General features: G+C 35.9%; 1 protein-coding gene across 7 annotated transcripts in view; it reads right to left on the reverse strand.

Annotated features, from left to right (window-relative positions):
• Positions 1–25,376, reverse strand: part of LEKR1 (leucine, glutamate and lysine rich 1) — a 123,281-nt gene that overhangs the window by 66,165 nt on the left and 31,740 nt on the right. For 5 of the 7 annotated variants that reach the window (XM_006090340.3, XM_023755158.1, XM_023755157.1 and 2 more), the window contains one exon: positions 6,725–6,844. In XM_006090340.3, the coding sequence (XP_006090402.2) occupies positions 6,725–6,844 (120 nt within the window). Of the gene's footprint in view, positions 1–6,724; positions 6,845–8,163; positions 9,213–25,376 lie in introns of those variants that run through there. The other 2 variants (XM_023755160.1, XM_023755159.1) reach the window with 2 other exon arrangements.

Here is a 25,376-nt window from a genome sequence, read left to right on the forward strand (position 1 = left end):
AGGGGACAATTGCATATTAGCTTTTATTATATAGATTATTATATAGATGATCCTATAATATTTTAAAATTAATTTAACAGCAAACATTAAGTGAAGAAAATTAGGTCAAAAGTGACTTAGTCATAGAGCCTATATGAGAATGTTGGATTCCTAGATAGCATTCTTCCAGCATACCATGGTTCCACAGGCAGTTTAAAACCTGGGGTAATAATAAAAAAAAAAAACCTTTAAAAATGACTAATCCAGTGCTGCTTCACGAAATGCCATAGCTCAACATAATCACAGTGATTTTTTTTAAAACTTCAGATGTCCTGGCTATAATTTACCTAAAATCAAGGAAGATGCAGACACAGACCTGGGAGTTGTCACCAAAAAGATGATGAGTGAAGCCATGGGGCTGTAATTAATTGGTTATTATTTATCCCCTGAGTAGACTAAGATCTATGATGCAAACACTATATATGTCTGTCTTGTTCATCACAATCTCCCTAGCACCTAGCACAGTACATTCTCAACACATATTGACAAATAAATAAATGAACGAAAAAATAGATGACTCAATGGAAGAATGAAGAAGCAAGAAGTGCTGAGGATAAAACAATGGACAACACTAACATTTATGGGACTTAAACAGAAAAGAATCCCTCAAAGGAGACTCGGGAGGCACAACCAGTGAGTTAGAAGAAAACCAAAATAATACTATCAGGAAAGACAGGGGATAAGACAATTTAAAGGAGAAAGTAGTGGCCAGTGTTTGAGGCCCCAGATAAAAGCTGAACAGACTCTATTGTATCTGGTATTAAGGGGGCATTAGGTGACCTCAGAGAGAGGCATTAGGTAGGAAAGAACTGAACAGTAAAGCAGAAGTGAGTAAACAGGGGGCTATGCAGTAGCTACAATTGAGAACACTGATTGAGGCAGCAAGAAGAGAAAGAGGACGATACAGAGCAGAATGGTGTGTTAGGATGGGGGACACCTGCACGTGTGTACATAGCTGGACACAGTATGAGTGCGGTCACATAGGCTAAACACAGACAGGAGATGCACTCATTTCTTGTGCAAAGTCCTAGAAAGGACGGATGTAAAACAGAGACTAAAAGATTAGCTTTTGCCAGGAAGAACAGGGGTGGTGTGATTCTGGGTGGTAATGAAGGCCCACCTAGTGATCAGAAGCCACAGGGGATGCTGCAATCAGCAGGCAGAGCTGGGAGCCGAGAGAGAAGTTGATTTCAAAAAAGCACAGAAAGAGTCCAAATAGACCACTAACTGAAGAAGGCCAAAAGTGAGGATGGGAAACCTGAATGTGGAGCCAGAAACGGGCAGAGGCAGACAAGAGCTATGAACCACGTCAAGGTTAAGTGGCTAACGGGCCTGGTGTAAGGCAGCTGCTGGAAGCAGGCCATGTTCAGGCTCTCGAGTGATACAGAACAGACTGGATGAGGACGCAGGTGCCTCTGTCGGGAGAAAGGCAGGAAACAGAAAATTCAAACTTCTTAGTTAAGAGCAGATCCATTTTTGTGAGGCCTAAATCTTATATGATTGGTGGTGGGTGGGGGGAGGGCTTTCTCGAAACAAAAGAATACAAAAAACGATGACGTACAAAATTAGGTTTAAAAGTGTGTAATTAGTTATAGAATGAGAAAAATCATTAAATTTAAAAATAAGAATTTTAAAGTTGATAAATTCCATCAATATCACAAAATAAAGGAAAACAATATAATTTTTAAATAAGTAACAGTTCCACAATACTTTTGCCTATAATTTTTTGCTACATGCTCTATAAGTACCTCTTCATATGAGAACCATTTTATAATAGTATTTTATATGGAGAAAATATAAAGATTATATAGCCTTTCATCTAGCATGGCCATTAGCTTTTTATTTTTGATAGTTTAGAAAAATTCTTTCAGCTTCATAGCTCACTATTGATAATATCATTTAAATACTACTTGCTGTCATATTTGGAAAAATCCTTATCAAAATTTTTTCATAGATGATGATAAGATTTTTGGCATTTCAAGTTTTTTTGGAAAATAACTAGTCTTAAATTATTTTTGAAAGAATGAAATGCACCCTAGCCAGTTTGGCTCAGTGGATAGAGCGTCGTCCTGTGGACTGAAGGGTCCTGGGTTTGATTCCAGTCAAGGGCACATGCCCAGGTTGCAGGCTCAATCCTCAGTAGTGAGCGTGCAGGAGGCAGCCAATCAATGATCTCTCTCATCATTGATGTTTCTATCACTCCCTTCCTTTCCCTTTCTCTCTGAAATCTATATCTATATCTATATCTATATCTATATCTATATCTATATCTATATCTATATCTATATCTATCTATCTATCTATCTATCTATCTATCTATATGCTTAAAAAGAATGAAACTCACAAACCAGTTTATCTTAGATGTCCCTAAAGTGGTATAATATGACTTTTATGTTATATTCAGTGATATTAGTAGTTTTTGTCAAATCAGCAAGAAATTTAAATATTTCTCCAAAGTATTTAAATAATTAACTCTTCTTCATTAAATGGATTATGAAATACTCTAAGAGCTCTTATTGAAAAAAAATACCTCTCTTAATTCATTTGCTTGTGATATAACATGAAAAAGCATCATTACAATTTGTTTATGCCAGAATAATTTCTATTGCAGAAATTGCTTATTTTTATTGCTTTTATTCCATTAATTTTTAAAAATTCATGAACATCCAAAATTTTAGTCTGTAATTCCTTAATTGTGCTATTGAAGCATTCTAAAATGTCTTTCTAAATGGCAGTTATAACAGAGTATTCCCAACTCATCTTTCCCTTACAGCCCCCAAATGCTTATGACTATTCCAATGGCATGTTGATATTAGAAGTGTAAAAGAGGAGAAATCAGAGTAGAAAAAGACAGAATTTTTAACCAATTACTATCAAACTATCTTACTTTGCCGGGGGCCCTCCAAGAACCTTGAAAGGGGGTCCTGAGTAAGGGGTTCTGAAACTTAGACATTATTTCATTCACAGTAAATCTGCACGTTGTGATATCCTTAAATTTCTCTGTGAAATATGAGGCAAGACAGAGCTACTGAGAGATTCGCAGCACAGGGAAGTCTAAACAGAACAGTGAGGATTTAGAATAGTATTGGAGGGCCTGGTGTTTAACAATCTGTGCATTAGAATGAAGACTGAGGGCTTTAAGGATAATTAAATGAGCAGAGGTAAAAGGATTTGAAGTATAGTAAACTCCTCTAGGCAGAAACATCTCTATGGAGAAACATTCTCTATGGAGAAGCATCTTCTATATCCTATACACACACACACACACACACACACACACACACACACACAAACTAATAAGTGGGTTCATCAAAGTCACATGCATACATGATCCACATGCAAAAATCATTTTTATGGCTGCATAACAGCAATGGCCAATCCCAAAAACAAATTTAAGAAAACAATACCTTTCATAATCAGATAAAGGAGAATAAAACACTTAGAATAAATTTAGTAAAAGGAGTGCAGACTTGTATATTAAAAGTAAAAAATTTCTCAGAGAACTAAAGATCTCAATAGAAAGACATACCATGTTCATGAATTAAGATTCAATATTTTTAAGATTAAAATTAAATTGATCATCAGAATCAATGCTATACCTATCAAAATCCTAGCATGCTATTTTGCAAGAATGAATAAGCTGATCCTAAAATGTATATGGAAGCACAAGGGACCCATAATAGCCAAAACAATCTTCAAAACAAAGAAATTTGGAGGACTTATATTTCTTGATTTCAAAGTTTACTAAAAACTACAGTATTCAAGAGAGTGTGGTACTGACATAAGAACAGACATATAGATTAATGGAATAGAATAGAGTCCAGAAATAATTCCCTACATTTATAGTGCATTTATTTTAGGTAAAGGCACCAAGACAATTCAATAGGGAAAGAATAGTCTTTTAAACAAATGATGCTGGGACAATTGAACATCCACATGAAAAAAAGATGAATTTAGATCCTTGCCATACATCAGTCATAAAATGTAAGAGCTAAACTATAGAAGTGTCAGAAGAAACTACAGGAGAAAATCTTTGTGACCTTTGGTTAGTCAGAGTTCTCAGATACATTATCAAAAGCATAACCCATTAAAGAAAACATTGATGCATTTTATTAAAAATAACAACTTTTGCTCATCAAAACAGACTGTTACAAAAATGAAAACATGAACAATAGGCTGGGAGAAAATATTTGAAAATCATACTTCAAATAAAAGACTTCACCCAAAACATATAAAGAACTCTTACAATCCTATAGTAAGAAAATAGACCATTGAAAAACTAGGCAAAATATTTTAATGGATATTTCACCAAATAAATACGCAAATGGTTAATAAGCACAAGAAAAGGTGCTCACCATCATTGGTCATTTGGGAAACACAAACCAAAGCCACAATGAAATATCATGTCACACCCACTACGATGGCTATAATAAAAAAGACAGACAATAAGACGTGTTGGCAAGAATTCAGAGGAACTATAATCCTCATTCCTTGTGGGACTATAAACTGGTGCAGCCACATGGAAAATACTTTGGCAGTTTCTTAGAAAGCTAAATTTAAATTTACCGTATAATTCAGTAATGCTACACTTAGGGATTGACCCAAAAGAAATAAAACATACATCCAAAGACTTGTACGGTAGCATTATTCCTAAGTGTCAAGTGGGAAGAATCCAAAAGTCCACCAACTGGTAAATGGACGAGTAAAATGTGGTATATCCACACAATGGAAACTATTAAAGCAATAAAAACAGAAACAAAGTGCTGATGCATGATACAACATGAATAACTCCCAAAAACATAGTGATAGAAGCCTGATGTAAAAGACCACATATGATATGATTACACATATCTGACATGTCCCAAAAAGTGCAAATTTATAGAAACAGGAAGAAGGTTGCCAAGACTGGTGGTAAGAGCAGAGATTAAATGCAAATGGCATGAAGATCTTTGTGGGTTGCACAACTCAGTAAGTTTACTAAAAATCATTGCATTGCCACTTAAAATGTGTGGGTTTTATAGTATGTAATTAGGTCTCAATAAAGCTGCTTTTTAAAAAGTCAAGTGATTTAACTATGGGATTAAGACAAGAAAAAAAAAGCCAAAAAATGGTTGGGAAAAATCAGAGAAAAATACTGGAAACCTTAATGAGGCTGAAGAGTTGACTTGAAAGTAAGAGAGCTATGAGGAGAGATTTTTGGGAACTGGCATGAAAAATTTCAAAGATGACAGAGTCTAAATAGTTTTGCAAATAAAAATGACAAGTACTTTATATTTCAAACAATTTTTGAAAGATTAATAATAGGAATCTTTTAAAAGTAAATATAGGTAACTTAGAAGACTTGTGCCAAAGCTATTGTAGAAGCCAAGCTTGAATACTGATCATCCTGATGGAAATGGCGAGTTGGGTTCAACTGCTGGCTCAATACCAGATTTCTAGGAACCAGCAGAGAAGACAAAAATGGTCACCTGTTTTGTGAGTAGACTCATTTATTTATTCAAAGATTATTTATTGAGCATCATGCATGTGCAAGGCATTTATGAAAGGTAAATAGCCAGCAGGTTATCACCAGGTGGTGTATAAAAAATTATTAGCCCAGCCCTGGCTGGTGTGGCTTAGTTGGTTGGAGTGTCGTCCCCTACACCAAAAGGTGGTGGGTTTGATTCCCAATCAGGGCACATACCCAGGTTGCAGGTTCAATCGGGGCACATGCAGGAGGCAACCAATCAATATTTCTCTCTCACATGGATGTTTCTCTCTGTCTCTCCCCCTTACTCTCTCTAAAATCAATTTTTTAAAAAATTATTAGCCCCCACTTTAAGCAATAAAAAAGTTAAAAAAAACATAGATGTTGTATTATAGAATTGTACACCTGAAACCTATGTAATTTTATTAACCAATGTCACTTCAATAAATTCAATTAAAATAAATAAATAAATAAAGAGATAAAAATAAAAAGTCAAAAAAATTATTAGACCCCCAAATTTTTGAAAATAGAACAATGTTTCTGGCAATAAGTAGTAGATGAGAAAAAAAGAAAAAGAACCTAATGTTTAAAACATTCATCCAGCATATTTTTTAGTCATCCTGACCCTGTGTCTATTTGTAATGTTCACTTAACTTACTTTCCTTTTCTAAGAGCTAAAAAGTTACTCAATTTAAAAATTCATTCTTTCTAATATTCTCTATATATTCAATTCCCTTTTAGAGTTAGAAAAGAAAATGTACTTTAGAACACTGGATTTTAACTTTAGGTATCATAAACCTCCAAAGACTATATACAAGCAGAATTAATACCATTTATGTTGAAGATTTCTAAATTTAGCATTTTATTACTATATTTAGAAAGTTTCACTATTCTATTATTTTTTTATGCCAAGAAATAAAACACACCAAGAAATACTGGTCAAAGGGAAAATGTATTATTTACTGTGTTTTCAATCTGAAAGTCAGTGCAAAATAAGAACAACGTGTTTGCCTGATTTAAATTTTATTGGTAAAACTATTCAGTTGTGATCATGGTAAAAAAACAACAACAAAAAAACAAGTGAAGTTATTTCAATTTTTTTCAACCACACTGAATATAGAAAGTATACTACTACATGGTGTTTGAATGTTTATAAAGTTAGTATTAAATGTATCTTTTCAACCTTTATAATTTTCAACTAAGTAAAGATAATCTTACCTGAAGACTTGTGATTGTCTCTGTTTAATATTTAACTCATGTTGTAAATGATTCAATTCTTTCTGTAGTCTTTGAATTTCATTTTGCTGATTTTTTAACTGCATGCTTCCAGCTTGGATTCTAAAATATAAACAAACAACATCTATTACAAGCCTAAGTATTTCCTCATGCATACTTTCTTAAATTAATATTTAAATACACTTTAAATAAAAATAAATAAAAGAAGAAAACTGTGCATCTCTCTATATATTTAATGGGTGTATAGAAAAAGTATGGAGAGACACATATCAAACAGCCATTACCCCTGGGAGGACAGTAAAACTGATGGGCAATGGACAGACAAAGAACACTCAAGGGAGGTATAACTTTTACTATCTTTCTTTTGCACTGTTTGAATTTTTACAATCAACACATATTTTTACTTGAAATATGAAGTTAAATGTAACTAAAGAAATATAAACCTATTTTTATTCAAGTAAGACATAGATAACTTAAAATGTCAATTATTGGAGCTCCAGTGGCGCAATCGGTTAGCGCGCGGTACTTATAAAATGTCAATTATTAGATTAAAAGTTATAAGAAAAAAGTGATCCTTGACCTTTACCATTAAATACTATGCTTGTACTGTTATTTATTAATATTTCATTTTAGGTATTATCTAGTGAATTGCAATTTAGTTAAGATATGGTTATTTATTAATATTTCATTTTAGGTATTATCTAGTGAATTGCAATTTAGTTAAGATATGGTTCTGCTACATATAACTGAGACCTGAATATGATGACTTAAGATTCAAGAGTGTATTATCTTGCATAAGACCAATGTACTGGTAGCCAGTCTAATGTTGATATGGTAGCTTTATAGTGTCATCAAGGCCTCAGGATCCTTCCATCTTTGGTGCATGTATTTTATTTTCATAGACCATGATAATGGCAGAAATTCCATCAATTACTTTCCCATTCCAGACCACTGGCAGGCAGAGAATAATGGCTCACTCCGTGCCTTTTAAGGAGATTTCTGGAAGTACCATTAAATACTTCTGCTAAACTTAGACACATGGCAATACCTAGCTGCAAGTGAAGCTGGGAAATGTAGTTTTAACTGGGAAGATTAGTCCCCAAGTATATATCCACAGTTCTATTACTAAGGAGCAAGGGAGAATGAATATTAGGGTAGGCAGCCAGCAGTCTCTACCACAATCCTAATGAAAGTTGACCTTCCTACACATATCTACACACCTACACTCCTGTACATACACACGCAGCATTCCTCTCCTCATCCTCCCAATATAGATCAATCTTCTTTCAGTAATTACATTATTCTCCACTAATGAGCCACATGTTATGCCATGATCACATTTCTTTTCTTGTACATGTTTTGTTGGCCCCTGGATTAAAGACCATCTCCTTTTCTTCTTTCTCAGTTCTCTGTGTACCTACCACTGATACTTCTTGTGAATCTGACAGGTCTGATTCTCTTCTCTCAGCACCTTGACACACAGTAGATAATCCTTCCATATCATTTCTTTTCCAGAAGACAGCCTTCCTAGAGCTCTCCATTCCCCTGCGCTAGTCCGGGTTATGCTCTGGTTTGACTATGAACTGTCATCAGAGGACTCCACTCCCGTATCATTTCAGGGACTCTTTCATGTGAGATCCGCATTCTGGTTCGAAAGTCTTCCTTCTTGGTTTACTCCTTTGAAGTGGAATAAGCCCTCCAGGATCGTTCTGTGCATTGGGAGATACATTTGAGACCTTGAATAACTGAAATTGTCTTTCTTATCTTAAACTGGACACTTTGGCTGGATTTGGAATTAGAAATGAGAAAAATATTCTACTATATAAAATTAGGGCACGGTTCTACTGTTTCCTAACTTCCACTGCTGCTTCTGAAAAGTCCAATGACGTTTTAATTCTTGCTGCTCTGAATGATACATGGAAGGCCCTCCATATTCCACATCTACCTCGATTCAGAAGCTTTGAGATCTTTCTCTTTTACTTTGTATTGTAAATTTGATCACAATATATCCTCATGTTAGTCTTTTGCCATCCTCACTGTGCTGGGCACATGGTATTTGCTTTGAAAACTGATGTTCTTTAGTTCCAAGAATTTTCTGCTAGGATGTATAATACCCTCCTCCTCCATTTTCTCTGTTTTCTTTTTGGAGCATTTTTCTTTTGTTTTGGATGTGAGATCTCTTGGAAATATCTTCAGATTTTCTTAACCTTTCTTTATCATCTTACCAATTTTGACATTTTGTTCCACTTTCATTATTTTCCATCCTGCCTAAAAATTTTAATTTCAGCTATCATATTTTAATTACAATTCTTAGTAAGGTAAGGTTGCCATTTTACTACCCCTTGTTCTTATTTTGTGAGTACAATGTCTTGCCTTTTTGGATATACAGTATATTAAGTATAGTGTATTTTTAAAGTTTTCTGCACCTCACCACATTGTTTTTTTCCTTTGTTTTGCTTTTGTCTTTCAAATCTAAGGCTTCCCTTAAAAATATGAAGATCCTTACTTAAATGAAAGACTTAAACCCATAAAACTCCTAGAAGAAAAAATAGACAGTAAACTCTGACATTTCTCTTAGCAATATTTTTTTCTGCTATATCACAAACAAAAGAAGAACTAAACAAATGGAACTACATCAAACTAAAAAGTTTTGCACAGTAAAGGAAACCATCAACAAAATGAAAAGAAGACCTAGTAAATGGGAGAAGATATTCACCAGTGATAAGGGGTTAATATTAAAAATTTATAAAGAATTAATACCATTCAACATCCGAAAAACAAACAATCCAATTTAGAAATGGGCAGAGGACCTGAACAGACACTTCTCCAAGGAGGACATACAATGGCCAATAGACATATGAAAATATGCTCTATATCACTAATCATCAGAGAAATGAAAACTAAAACCACAATGAGATATCACCTCACACCTGTCAGAATGGCTATCATTAATAAATTAACAAACAAGTATTGATGAGGATGTGGAGGAGAAAAAAACCCTTGTACACTGTTGGTGGGAATGCAGATTTGTGCAGCCACTGTGCAAAACAGAATGGAGGTTCCTTAAAAAGTTTAAAATGGAACTGCCTTACAACCCAGCAATTCCACTTCAGGGTCTATATTCAAAGAAACCAAACACATTAATTTGAAAAAATATATGCACCCCTATGTTCACTGCAGCATTTACAATAGCCAATATATGGGAGTAACCCAAGTGCCCACCAATAGACAAGTGGATTTGAAAAAGTGGTGGTACATACATAAAATGGAATTACTACTTGGTCACAAAAAAAAGAAATTTTACTATTTGCAACAACATGGATGAGCCTAGAAGATATTATGCTAAGTGAAATAAGTCAGACATAGAAAGACAAATACTATATGAACAAAGTTAACGAACAAATTAAAACAGACTCATAGACACAGGGAACAGATTGATAGCTGCCAGAGGGGAGAGGGCCAGGTGAAAAAAAGTAAAGACATTAAGAAGCACAAATTGGTAGTTACAAAATAGTCACGGGGATGGAAAGCACAACATAGAAAATATAGTCAATAGTATTGTAATAGCTATGTAATAGCCAGGTGGGTACTTGAACTATCAGGATCACTTTGCAAATTATATGGTTGTCCAACCACTATGCTGCAGAGCTGAAACTAATATAAAATAATATTTAATGTCAACTGTAACTGAAAAATGAAATTTTAAAGAATCAAAATAAAATTATAGCTGTAGAAAAAAGTCTGAAGATCTTTTGTTGTCTATTCATATTTATGAATGAAGCATTTAAAGGACAATTTATCCAGTTTCTATAAGGAATGTATAAAATCAAAGTTTAGGAAAATATATACAAGACAGATGCTTCAAAATGATGAAATATATATTAATATTAATAAGTAGCAAAACATTAAATGGGTCAACCCTTTCACTTTCATAAAATTTCCAATCCACCAAGAAAAATGATAATCATGAACTTTTGTATACCAAAACATACTTCAAAATATGTAAAGAAAAGTCCAATAAAAACAAATTAATAAAGATATATTAACACATTTCTCACAGAAATGGACAATGACATGACAAATAGTTAAAGATATTGAGGATTTGAATAACCTAATTAACAAGCTTGATGTAGGGATAAAACTGGAACATATATCTAATAATTATTTTTTTTCTAAACAGATAATCATAAAAATCGATAATGCAATCAGCCACAATTGAAATTTTAATATGTTCTCAAAAAGAAAAAATATACATGTCCACATTCATTGCCCACAACAAAATTACATGAAAATTTTAAAACAAAAAGGTAGTAAAAATCTATATACATGGAAACTGAAACATATATCTAATAAACTTTGGGCCAAAGAGGAAATAAAAATGGAGATTATAAACTATTAAGCAATAAATGATAATGAAAACACTATATATTAAAGTATTCAGAAGAAAACATACCTTTAAATGCATTTATTTTTTAAAAATGAGTGGATATTCTGAATGTCATGATCCAGGAGAAAGGTACAAATGGCAAAAACAATGCATGTTCAGAAGCAAGGCCACCCCAGTAGCAATGAGCATATCCACTGTCTACATCTTGGTTTCTAAATACCATTCTCCAATCAGAGAACCCAAGCCATAATTAGTGTCATTATAGGGTTGGCATGGGAAAAATTTAAGATGAACCTAGAATATTTTATGGTGCCAGGAAGTAAGGAAGAGCCCAAAGGAACACAGGGACATGTTGAAAGGATATAAGTGTCACCTGAGAGGGCTACTAATGGCCCAAACTGGAACAACTGCACAATAAAATAAATAACTATAGCATTGGATTATAACCCACAAAATAAAAGTGAATGAGTTTATATGGATAGTAATAAATAACTAAATAGATAAATAAATGAAAGAGAAGGAACTGCTCTTTCTCACAGAGAAATTCCAATTAATAAATGTAGAAGAAATGAAAAAGAAAACCATCATTAGAAGAGCAAGTAATAACTAATGCAGGCAAAATCTACTGATATTTGCTTAAAAGGTGGGCGAAAGTTTGAGGAGAAACAGAATATTTGAATATGCTCAAAGTATCTACCTCAAGATATTTATTAACTGAAAAGGGGAAAATAATAACTTAACAGTCGAAGAACCTGGCAAACACCACCTTAGACAAGTGATCAAGGTTAAAATCACCTGTAATAACATCACCATCACATACATTCTGATATGGTACACTGAGAAGGGCACATCACTTCCGCGGCGTTCTCACCAAAAATGAATAATCTCACTATGAGTGAACAACAGGCAAACCTGAATTAAGGGGTATTCCACAAAATAACTGACCAGTACTTCTCAAAAGCCTCAGGTCCTGAAAACAAAGAAAAAGTGAGGAACTGTCACAGATCAAAGATGACTAAGAAGATAGGAGCTCTAAAAGCAATGTATGACTCCAGGTTGAATCCCAGACTGTAAAAAGAAATGTTAATGGCAAAACTGATAAAATCAAAGGAAGTATGTAGTTTAGTTGATAGTATTCTACTAGTTTTAATATTTTAGTATTTATAATTGCACCATAATTATGTAAGGTGTTAACATTAGGGGAAGCTGAGACTATGGGAAATCTCTGTGCTATTTTTGTAACTTTCTATATGTCTAAAATTATTTTAAAATAAAAAGTTAAAAAAAACACGTGTACATATTCAATGAATGATATGTACATGTAAAATGTATCTGTAGTATAAATTGTGGTGTAAAAAGGTTGGTGTATTTTTAAATTTGGATGCTATGCAATATTTTAATAGCAAAAATAAAAGGAAACAACCTTCATTAATACTGCAGTGACATTTAAAAATTCCCAAAGAATTTTTTTGACAAGATATCACATGCTTTTCATTTAATCATTCAAAGAGAATAAGGAAAAGTAATGTACTGGTATTTATTCAAAATTCAACTTATTGCCTGCCATACTCCAAGAAAATTACCAAATATTTTTCAACTACAAATTATTAAATCATATAAAAAAATAACCATCGAAATATTCTTACAGTTAAGAACCCTACACTACTTTTGGCCAATTATTTCTGCTATTAGTATTTTCTAGGATTTATATTAAAATCCTGCACTGCCGTTAGGAAATGTAATGTTAATATTTTTCTTGTTAAAGATCAGCAAGGCCAAACCAAAAGATCCATGAAGGGAGCTGCTAAACAGTGTTTTCTCATAACAACAACCTGGCACATTGTCAAATCCATAGAGTCTGATGTAGCTCATCTTCAGTTGTCTATAAAGCTGCCCCCATCATGGCCTTCAAAAGCCATGGACAAAAATTACAGCTCGGGAAGTTCTTCCTCATGCCATTCCTCCACCAGGGTCTGGAAGACAGAAACTACATTATTTCTTTCAGATTTCTCCCCTCTCCAAAATATAGAACCTGAAACCTCCCCTGACGGCAAAGGCATAACTGGGAAGCCAGAGCCCTTGAAGACAGAGACTCCCCTATATATTCTGACCTTACAAGGCTCTAGTTTCCCACAAAGGGCTCTATTGAGAAACAGAAGCCAGCTAAGGAAGACGTCTTCAAAGTTTTTGGATGGCATCTCCACTGCAAACGGGAAGCAATCATTAGTAGGCCCGAGGCACTTCAAACAAGCTGACCGTCAAACCAGGCTAAATCTTAGCAATAATTCTCTCCACTCAGAGTCTCATCTGAGTCATGCACTTATTCATTCATCAAAGAACTTCAGTTACTACCAAAAGCTGGTTGGTGGGTCAACCAACACTAAAGGTAAGTCCTGCAGGCATGCACAGAATTTGAGTACAGAGGTCTCAGTCAAGGAAGGTGAATGGCAAAGTATGAGTTAGGGTCAGTGGGAAGCAGAGGAGGGCATAACAAGCAAGGGATTCTAGAGGAGCATTAGCCAAAGCACAGAAGCTTGAGAGAAGATGGCATTTTTCTGTTTAATTCTCAATGGTTCATGCAAAGTGACAAGAACTGAAGGCAAATGAGATTGTGTTGAGCCATGGTATATATTTGCACTTTTCCCTCAGTGCTACGGAGCCCTGGAGGATTTGAAGTAGGAACCAGATTTGCATTTTAGGAAGATTGCTCCGCCAGAAATTACTAAGAAACTTCCACCAAGACTTAGGCCCAGGAACATTTGTGTCCCTGAGACCTCCCTCTCCCATCAGTCTGTTCTCCCACTGAGTCCCCTCCTTCAGAATGCTCCATTTATGGATGCTTTCATTGATTGAGAACATCAATTAGCTCCCCTCCGCATTGCAGTGCTTATTCTATCTCACAGCTATGGCCATGATTTCCCCACTTGGTGACTCAACCTCTTGCCTTTCTTCTTCTGTCTTCCCCCCTGCTTGTTAGGACCAATTCTGACTTCAGGCCCAAGTTCAATAAGCCCCTGACCAACTCTCTGCACCAATTCATTCTTGTTGATTTTTTTACTCTCCTTTAATAAATAGGTTTATGTCTTTTCTTAAAAAAAATCTTGTATTCTATTGGTAACCCCACCTGAGATTAGATCCTTAATATTCTCTTTCTAGGCTAGGACCACAGCCTTGCAATTCAGCTTCTCTGTCACTAACTGAGTGATTAGACTTTTGTATCCTCCAACGTGAGCTCTGCTATCCGTTGAGGTAAATGATTAGTGCTTTGCCTTAACTTTTCTTGTTAATGACTTTCCCAGACATATCAACCCTCTTGAAATTTCAAAAGGTGTGTGTATGGATGGGGATGGTAGTAAAAGACTATACTCATACAGAACATAAGGCTGAGGCTGTTTTCTTTAGCATCCGTCCTAGCCAATAGATGGGTATAATTCTAGGTTCCAGCCCCTTCCAGTAAGCAATGTACTTGTCATAAGAAATCAAGCCATGTTCAGTTGAGTTCAAGGAGGTGGTGAGTAAATTTATTCTAACAATTCTCTGATGATAACCTGGTTCCTCAAATTGATCATCACTGACATCTAATCTTATATTGCATGCCATAAAGCAATCACCTTTTGCTTCTGTCTTAATAACCTTTAAGACTTTCCTTCCTTTATCTAGATTAAAAAGATTCATAAATCTTTCAATTTTTCTATTTTTAGAAACTAAACAGTTTTGGGACTGTCTTGTAGTATTTATAATTTATTGAGTATAGAATTGTGTAACCCCCAAAGATAAATGTATATACTTTTTGCTTACCCTTAAGTAATCTTGGGTTGTACTCCCAAAACGAAAATTTTCCTGGAGTGTAGTAGTGTAAGCAAACACAAAGTTGCTTATCTAGCGTCCCATAAATACTTCAGTCCTCTTTGCTAAAAAGAAGCATTGCTTTTAGAAAATAACTGCCCATATCTAAGGTTGCTGCCTCTTTTCTCAACTACCCGTCTGTCAAAGTCATGCTGATCATGCTGAACTCAACTGACAGCAGAGAAGCCTCAGAGCTGCCTGGGAAAAGGAAGGCCGTAGTATTACAGTCTGATTGATTCCAAATATACAACAGAGAATTCCTGATAGAACTAAAGGTTGAGCTAAATTTTGTCTACATTATGTCTGATGAAAATATTAATACCTGTTTACAAGCATCAGAAAAAATACTTAAGTATGAATTATTTGTATTTAAAAATAATTAAAAATTATAATATTAGCTTTAGGAGTTTATTAAAGCAAATTCATTAAGTATTAAACCACACTGTGCTCTGTTGTCCTTTTTTATTAATTATATGTACTTAAATGAATTAAAACAGCATTTATATAATATTCTATCACTTAGATATTTACTCATTTAGATTGCTCTTGGCAAAAAATGCTGAAATGTGAAGTCAAACTGCATATATTGGGTCAATTATGTTTTAATGTCTCAGATTTTACTTATCTTTATTTTGGCATTTAAATAAATAAATTAAGTCAGCATGCAATTTTATATTTTAGCATTTCATTGACATTACAATGTTATTTTTCAAGATCATATTTTCCCACAGTTAAGAAAACTTTTATAACAATGATAATGATAACAACAAAAATAATAATGAACTCTGCTGAGCATTTACCAAGTGACAGACACTGTGTTTAATAATTTAGGTGAGCTGTCATATTTAAACATCACAAAATCCCTATGATGTAGATCAGTTGTCAGCCCCATTTGACAGATGAGGGGATGGAGAAGCAGAGAGCTAAGCAAGCTGATTGGGGCCATGCAAACAGCAAGTGACAGAGCTGGGATTTGAACCCAGGCAGCCTAACTATTGTCCTGCTACTAATGTGCAGTTGACTGTACTTTGCTCTGCCTTTGTACTTTTGATTCTTTCTTTGCACATAATTTTAGAAGATTTTTTATTTGCATTTTGTACTTTGAATTCTGCCTTGATTAAATTGATACTTAACAGGGATTGACAGGAATTGAGGAGTGTGGAATGGCGTTACAAAGAAAGGGAATTGAGCAGCAGTTAAAAACCACAAATGTATGCACTGAAGAAAAGGTAAGCAGAAGATTAACTTTATGCCTATTTCCAAATATTTGTGTGTGCTTTTTAGCATCCCCTCGCAAAACTCAGAGGTTCACAGAGGGAAAGAGTTCAGTGGTAATTCTCACGAACCTTTGTTTTCATGGGCTTAAAATGTTTTCACAATCAGCCCCAGTTAGTCTCTGTCTTTCAGCATGGTAAGAATTTGGCATGCTGCTCCTTTCCTCCTGAGAGCGCAACCCAAATGCTTGCCAGAGCACTTAATATTCTAGCTTCCACAGCAAATCGCTTTCATCTCCTCCTAACTGCCTCCAAACTGACTTCAGATTCAGGCAAAACAGAGAAAGGCACTGAAGAACAGAAGCACAGGGGTGAATGTCATTGCTATTTTTTTTTCCACTGAGATAAACAAAACATGCTTATAATTACGTGACACATAATTTTTATAGTATAATTCTTGCTGTCAACCCTAGAAAGCTCTCTAGTTGTCTTCCCTTCCACCATAGCATTGAATACCGGGCCGGTATTATGGTGTAAATGAGGTACTAAATGATTGGCTTTAACTCATGGGCAATTTTGAGTTTTATTTCATTAGCCAACTTTTATTTTTCCTTTAAAAGAGGATAGAAAATGGAGAAAATTATAATTTAATCTTCTAGATATAAAGATATGAGTGAGTAAAATATCTGGCCAAAGAAAACATTAATAAAGAAGTCTATGACTTTGCATTTACAAGAAAATAAACTTTCTTTTTCAGAAAATAAGAGCTATAAGGTTATGGAAACAATTTATCAAAGGCATAAATGTAACATGCTATGTATTTCAACTCATATTCTAATTACTTTTCATTAAATTTAAAAAAAAGGAAAGTAAAACAGGCTTGTGTTTGGAATGTGATGATGTGACACTGGTGAGAAAGACCTAGAACACTGTTTATCCAGACTTTATCGTCTGACACAGAAGAACAATGGTGACACATATTCCCAAAAAATGTTGCTTTTAACAGACACAACACAAAATAAAGACAGGCTAAAAGCAAAAGGTTGGAAGAGAAATAAACGTAAGCAAAAGAAAAGGGGCAGCAGACATAGCACGTTTAATTAGTTGTCTCTTTCCCCAGATGAGCAGCCCCAAAATATGCTGGACACTCTTAGTAAGCATTTCAATCCTTTTATTTTTGTTTCTTTCTGTGCTTCTCCAAAATCTTCTGGCTTAATACCAGAGAAAGCCACTAGCTTAATTTTACAAAATTATTTATTTTGCAAAAATGAAATTACTAACAAAAGGATAAGTCTCCAACCTATGTATGGCTCTGTAAGAGAGTGCTGTGGATTTGGCATTAGTTCTGCTTCCAGGCTTGAGTCTTAAATATTTTCTGCTATTAGAACTGGTCATAAACACTATCATCTCTTCCAACTGTACATTTGCACTTTAACAGAAGTGTTGGTCAACTGTTTTGTTTTACTTTATTTTCCTTTTCCTTATCTCAATCCTCTTTCCACTCCTAACTCTCCTAACTTCTTTGACCATCTCTTACGCAATCACATTCAACTGGATAGTTTCACCAGACACAGTGAAAAGCTACGTGAACTAAGACCACACGTTAGACAAAATTACATGTTGAAAACGTAAACATTCATTCCCTCCCCTGATTATATCATTATGTTCACTGTTATCATTATTGTATTTGCATGTTTAATGACAAAATATGGACTGAAGAACTCTCTTGAGTTTGTTAAAATAATAACATGAATGATAAAAAACATATATAAATATTCAAATGTCTTTCTCAAGATATACAAAGTTAAGAAATAATATCATTCATGAATAAATGAATGAATGAATGAGTTAACTTAAATGTTTATCTACAGAATCTTTTTAAATGATGGGGAGGGTCTAGAGTGGGGGAGGATCAGAAGCAAAACTCTTATCCCAGCAACTTAATACAAATTTATGCCCCATTTTTTATTTTAAAACTTTCTCATAGATACAAATGACTCTAAATTAGATCAAAAACAGAATTAAAACTCATATGATTACATGAGTTACTGTTTGTTTTCCCCTGAGCAATTACCAGGGGACAGTCATCAAAATACCACTAATGCAAAATGTATAAATTAATCATTCAAATATTTTTCAAAAGATAATTCATAATTCACAGCTACATTCTGATGCCCACACAAAATATCTAAAAAACAATCCATAATATTAATGAATAGATGTTACTAAATATGAACTCTTGCTCCCTGTTTTTTTAAAAAAATCAACCTGTTATTTAATAATATAAAATCTGTGAAAAAAAAATGTTCTCTGTACAGTATAAGTCTTTTGAACACAAAGGGTCCTGAAGGGAAAATAAGCTTTAAAAAATGTTTGTTAAACTCATCTACATAATCATTGGCACAACAAAAATGTATAATTATTGCAGTGTGAATTTCTTTTTCCTCCTCCTCTGAGCCTTGATTATGTAAAAGCTAATACCACATTTAATATGCATCTCCCTTCTTCCCAGCTTCATTGCCACACTGCCCCCCCAGCTAAGGCAAGGAAAAGGTTAGACACCATTTTCCATTTCTCCTCTCTCTCTGTCTTTTTGCTTCCCTCAGGCACAGTGTCCCTAGGCATAGCGCCTGCTGGCTGGCAGCAGGTGAGCTACATCCTCCTCTTCTGAGAGCAGATGATTACAAAGCCCAGGAGTAATCATACAGTGACAAAATTCAATATAAAAACTCATGTCCATTAATGGAAAAATGGAATATAAACTCCAGGAAATTATTATGATTCAGTATTTTAAATTATATTTGAATGATACACTTTCCAATGTGTCTTTGACATTCATCTAAAATCACGGAGAAGCAAAGCCAGAATATCTTTCACAGCTCTCTAAGCACTTATCTGCGTACAAATATTAGAGGATTTAGCACGAGGGAGGTTGCCTGCTGAGAACAGAAACTGAAATGCCAGGAGGCATATTAAAAACCAGTGTAAATGATGCAATTCATGGCAGACAGCCATCTCTAGGCCTACATGCATTTATTGTTAATAGAAAACAGAGGTGGCAGCAAGAGATACACTATTCCACGTCTCCATTCTTGACATACATATCATTTATAATATAGAACAACACAGAAGCGTGATACCTTCCAGGAGATGTGTAAACATTCTTATGTTAATACAGTGGTAAAATCAAAATGAAATGTCATATGAAAACCTTGACTTCAAGATTCATTTCATATTTCAATCACTCAGTATATTAGCAAACACCTACCATGTACCCATCATGGTGTGAGGTCCTATGAGTAATACAAGGGAAGATAAAGGCAGTTATTGTTCTCAAGGATTTTGACGCATTAAAAAAAAAAAACAAGACTTGCCCTGGCCAGTGTTACTCAGTGGTTAGAGCGTCGGCCCACACACTGAAGGGTCATGGGTTTCATTCCTGGTCTAGGGCACATACCCCTGGTCGTGTGCAGGAGACAACCAGTTGATGTTTCTCTCTCTTTGTCTTTCCCTCCCTCCCTTACTGCCCCTTCCCTCCCTCCCTCCTTCCCTCCTTGCCTTCCACTCTTGCTGAAAGCAATGGAAAAAATATCCTCAGATGAGAATAACAACAAATAAGGCAAGACTTAAGTACAAACACCAACAAAAACACAAAATAAGGCAGTACATACTTAACTGCTAAATGGTTTATTGAAAAATATAAGTGCTATATAATATCAAAAAGATCATTATGGATTAGAGTAACTGGAGATAACATCATTTAAAAAAGGATCTTAAAGAATCAAAATAATCTAACCACAAAGGAAGAAACAGAATGGGATAACGGAGGGGAAAACCACATACAAACACAGTGAAATGAGAATGGCCTCAGGGAGTTTTATACTAACTCAAATCCATATAAAAATTATATGGGGTGGTGGACACACAAGCAATATGCAGATAATGTATTACAAAATTGTACACCTCAAACCTATATAATTTTATTAAACTATGTCATTCCAATAAATTCAATAAAAGGTAAAATTAAATAAATAAAAATGAAGTCCAAGAAAAAAATGTTGCTGGGAGGAATAACTAAGATAATATAAAAAGGAAGGTCACACAATTACAGCAACAGGAAAAAAATTAGATATGACCAACAAATTGTTTAACCATTAAACATTTTTGTAATTTATTGCTAAAAAGAAAGACTACAATAATTTGAAAAACTGTAAATGTAATTTGTCTCTGTTGGCATGGAATAGAGAAAGAATACTCTCAGGCCTGGCCACAACTCCGGCTGTGGCTCTGACTCTGAGGAGACAGCCAGAGTGAACTTGCTTCCAAGTTGTGGCAAACATTAAACAAATAATTCTAAGTATAAAGAACACTAAGGCCCTAACTGGTTTGGCTCAGTGGATAGAGCGTCGGCCTGCGGACTGAAGGGTACTAGGTTCGATTCCAGTCAAGGGCATGTTCCTTGGTTGCGGGCACATCCCCAATAGAGGGTGTGCGGGAGGCAGCTGATCGATGTTTCTCTCTCATTGATGTTTCTAATTCTCTATCCCTCTCCCTTCCTCTCTGTAAAAAAATCAATAAAATATATTTTTAAAAAAACACTAAGAAATGGACAACAATGTCATGGAACCCCTGCAGGGTCAGAAAATACCTGTCAGAGGATGTAACATGTAAGCTAAGACCTGAAAAGGGCAGTAGGGAAAAGATGGTGGAAGGGTGAAGAGTCCCCAGTAGAAGATACAATAGTGCCTTTTAGGAACTGAAAAAAAAGTCTAAGGTGACTAGACAAAAAAGAGTGAGGATAACCAAGGGCCAGAGATCATACAGAATCTCAAACCATAAAGAGAATTTGGGACTTTATTCTTCTAAGAACAATGCAAACTACTACAGGTAAAGTGGTGGAGTGTAATGATCAGATATGTATTTTGACACAATCACCTGGGTTGCAGAGTAAAGAATAAATTAGAAATAGGCAACAGGTCATTTAGGGTAGGTAGATGTTCAAACAGAGAATGAACCAGGATGATGTCTGTATGGATTGAGAGACATATGCATAGACTCAAAAATATCCAAGAAGAAGGTGACAAAATAGGAAAAATCAAGCATGGTGCCCAGGATTGATGATGTCATCATAATTACAGTTTGTTATATAAGGAATTAAAATATTGTATTAAATATATATATATTTTAGAGGCCCGATACACAAAATTCATGGAAGGGGCTCGGCCCCTGCTGCCATGGCTTCGTCAGTAAGGATGTCCGGTCTAATTAGCCTATTAAGCTTTTAATATATCTATAATAATAAAAGCATAATAGGCTAATTAGACCAGACAGCTGAACAACCTTTCAGACAAAGCCGCAACGGAGGGGGCCAAGGCAGAGGTGGTTAGGGGCGATCAGGCAGGCAGATGAGTAGTTAGGGGTGATCAGGCAGGCAGGCAGAGTGGTTAGGGGTGATCGGGCAGGCAGGAAGGTGAGTGGTTAGGGGTGATCAGTCAGGCAGGTAGAGTGGTTAGGGGCAATCAGGCAGGCGAGCAGTTAGGGGTGATCAGGCAGGCAGGAGAGTGGTTAGGGGTGATCAGTCAGGCAGGCAGAGTGGTTAGGGGCAATCAGGCAGGCAAGCAGTTAGGGGTGATCAGGCAGGCATGTGAGTGGTTAGGGGCAATCAGGCAGGCAGAGTGATTAGGGGCGATCAGTCAGGCAGGCGAGTGGTTAGGGGTGATCAGACAGGCAGGCAGAGTGGTTAGGGGCGATCAGGCAGGCAGGCAGGCAGGCAGGTGAGCAGTTAGGAGCCAGCAGTCCCAGATTGTGAGAGGAATGTCTGACTGCTGGTTTAGGCCCGATCCCGCAGGGTCTCTAGTGTGTGTGTGTGTGTGTGTGTGTGTGTGTGTGTGTGTACACACACACCCCTCACAACAACCCTATTTAATACTCAGAATAACCAAGTGACGTAGGTAGTATTATTATTCCCATTTTATAGTGTAGGAAACTGAAACAGAGAGTATTTAGAAATGTGCCCAAGTCCACACCACTTATGGAACCAAGATTCAAATTCAGGCAGTGTGTTGGCAGAACCCAGACTTTCAACACTACCTAATGCTGCATACTGGTGATGGGGAAAACATTTCCTGAAGTTAAGAACATAAGGGTGGCATGAAAATGAAGAAAGAGCTAAAGAAATAGCTAGCATAAACTTCAGATTAAGTTTGTTTGTTTGGAGAGTCTTGAGCAAATGTTGTTGGAAAGGAAGGACTATCTAAAGAAAGAGAAGGTAAAAATATTCTAGAAAGAGGAATAATAGTATCAGGTTCTTGGAAGCTCAAGGAATTATCTCCTGTAGACCTGGAAGCTCAAGTAAAAAGAGTGTGGTTAGTTGGAGTTATCCACATTAGGGATTTTCCAGGCTGATATGATGGAAGGATAATGGGACAAGGGACTTTAAGATATTGTCAAGGGAATGGTTGACATCATAGACCATGGGAACTAAGTTGGACTTCAAAAGAAAGTGATAACAGAAAGAGACAGAGAGATGGTAGAGGCATCAATAGATTTCAGGCCGCAATGAAACTGATCAAGTTGGAAGGTGAAGAGTGTATGAACAAAGAATGGGTGCCCAAATTAGTAATTTCAGATATGGAGCCACTTTGGCTAGTGGAAAGAATTTTCCATTCTCACCACATCTTTAGTTTACTTTAAAAGCAGGCCAGTAACACATGAAGACGATTTCTGGTTGAGTTCTTCACATTGTTTCCAGGGACAGCTTCCCTAACAGTTCTGTGAACTCAACCAACCTGTCTCTTGTTAATACAGGATGGCTTTTTGTACATTTGGGTTTCCTCACTTGAACAAGCAAGGGTCAAGATCTGGTGTGCCCTGTCCCTTCAAAACAGGTCTCCACTGGATGGCATAGGAGTCTTCATGCCACCGCTTGCCATAGCCATATTTGTTTGGCATCTTCAACTAGTCCATAGTGACATTACAGAAAAGACAAAAATAAAGAATTTAATAAGCTGTGTGAGCACTATTGTTTAATCTTTTTGTTTGTTTAGCCATCTATAAAATAGATATAACAGGAGTTGCTGATCATACCTCACTCAATGAGTTCATTCATTTCCCCCAATTTGAAATTGTTCCCATTTAGAAATACATAAATAATAAAGAATTTGAGAAAAAATAAACTGTACACTTTTTGAAGATGTATTAATTCAAACCTGCAGCAAATTAAAATAACATGATCTGACTTGTTTGTTCAAGCCTGGTGGTAAGTGAAGCAGTAAGGAGGTGGGTGGAGAGAAGAGGATGGAGAGAATGCTAGCAGAAAGGCAAGCCGGGGCTGTGTTCTTTGGAACCATCTTACTGCCTCCTCAATGAGCAGCAGCATGGAGCCCAGCATTAGAGAGGCAGCCATCTATTGCCTATTAAGATTTGCTTCAGATACACAGATCATGCAGGTTCTCACTAATGCCTGACTGCCCTCCAAATTATCTCCTGGAGACCTCTTGCAGATTCCTTCCAGAGCTAAGTCAGCCTTGCTTACATAAACACATAAACAAATTAAATAAATAAAACACACTTCCCAACCCCTGCTCCTTTCCCACTCCTATAAAAAGGCTGTGAGTACAGAAGTGCCTGGAGCGCAGGTAAACGGAATTGTAGGATTGACACATTTGGTTTCTTGATTTTCATCCCAACACCACTCTCCCCTTTCCCGCCTATGTTGTTAACTTTATTAAGGCCTTTTAAAATGCCTCATGCCCTTTTTGGAAAGAAATGGGAATCTTCTATATATATAAAAGGCTAATATGCAAAGTGTCCTCTCAGGAGTTCAACCGGGAGACCAGGAGTTCGATCACTCGCTATGATGTGCACTGACCACCAGGGGGCAGCGTGGAACAAAGGAAGGCCCCCGCTGGTAGCCGGCAGCCGGGGAAGGGAGGCCCTGGCCAGCAGCCGGAAGGCCCCGATTGGCCCTGATCACTGGCCAGGCCTAGGACCCTACCCATGCACAAATTTCATGTACCGGGCCTCTAATAATAAATAAAAAGTAACAATTAAGTTTTAAAGTTAAGCTTCCTATAACATCTCTACTCCCCTGAGCAGAAACACAGGGTGCGGACCTAATCAAAGTTGGGCTTGGCATTTTAAAGCCCCAATTAAACTGGAATTAATTACTGTGGTAGCACTGAAATTCGGATATTTCTTAGACCCAATAATTTCCCTTGTGATATTAGGCAATATTTAGAGATCCAAAGTAGGTGGGAATGTGATGCTATCTATGGGGGGAGAAACTGTATGCTATTAAACCTTAGTTAACACACATGGAGGGGGGTGGGGGTGAAACATAACTGGATTCCTGCCAGGCACAGAGTAATGTGACTATCCTTCCTGTAGCTGCTTCTCTGACCATTTTATAGACAAGTAACAAAAGTACAAAAAGATTTCAAGACAACATCATGGGGCTAGGTAATAGCAGGGCCTCCACTGTTTAACCATATCAAATACTGCTTCCCTTCATTCATTCTCAAAATTCCCACTAGGATTTACTCCAATACAAATTGTACTTTATGTTACAGTGATAAATAACGAATCATAACTACGGAAAACTCAAGGGTAAAAGATAAATAGAAAGACTACCGAATGTCTGGGACTGAAACTCTACAATGCCCATTTAAAAGCTTAGGAGGAAAAGTCCTCCTTTAAAAAGACAAAGCAGAAAAATATGTACCTTGTTTTGGTAACCATGTTGCTATAGCAATAACATAATGATACACAGAAGGGCTTTCAAAGTTATACTGGTAATAAAAGATATACATGTGTACATAGGTCTATCAGTGTTGTTGACTAAATATCAATCTCTGTATCTAGTAACAAGGAAACCCATGTAAACATTATTTATACCAATAGGAAAAACACCTGTCAACTTCTGTTTACGGTTTGTATGTGTCCACAGAGAGAAGGAATAAAGGAAAACAGTATCCTCTATACCTAAGAACTTTGGTCTGAAACGTAATCTAGCTGGTGTGGGAGAATAATGAAAAGATGATAGATAACAGGATTAGCTGGTCTTACATGGTGTGAATAAAACTTGCTTAGGTTTTTCAAACTTTAAGTAGCGCATAGTACAAATATCAATATAATAAGTGCATATTTATACTTCTAGACTAAGAAAAACATGATACAAACTTCTAGG

This window comes from Myotis lucifugus, unplaced genomic scaffold, assembly GCF_000147115.1.
Source record: "Myotis lucifugus unplaced genomic scaffold, Myoluc2.0 scaffold_70, whole genome shotgun sequence".
Classification (NCBI taxonomy): domain Eukaryota; kingdom Metazoa; phylum Chordata; class Mammalia; order Chiroptera; family Vespertilionidae; genus Myotis; species Myotis lucifugus.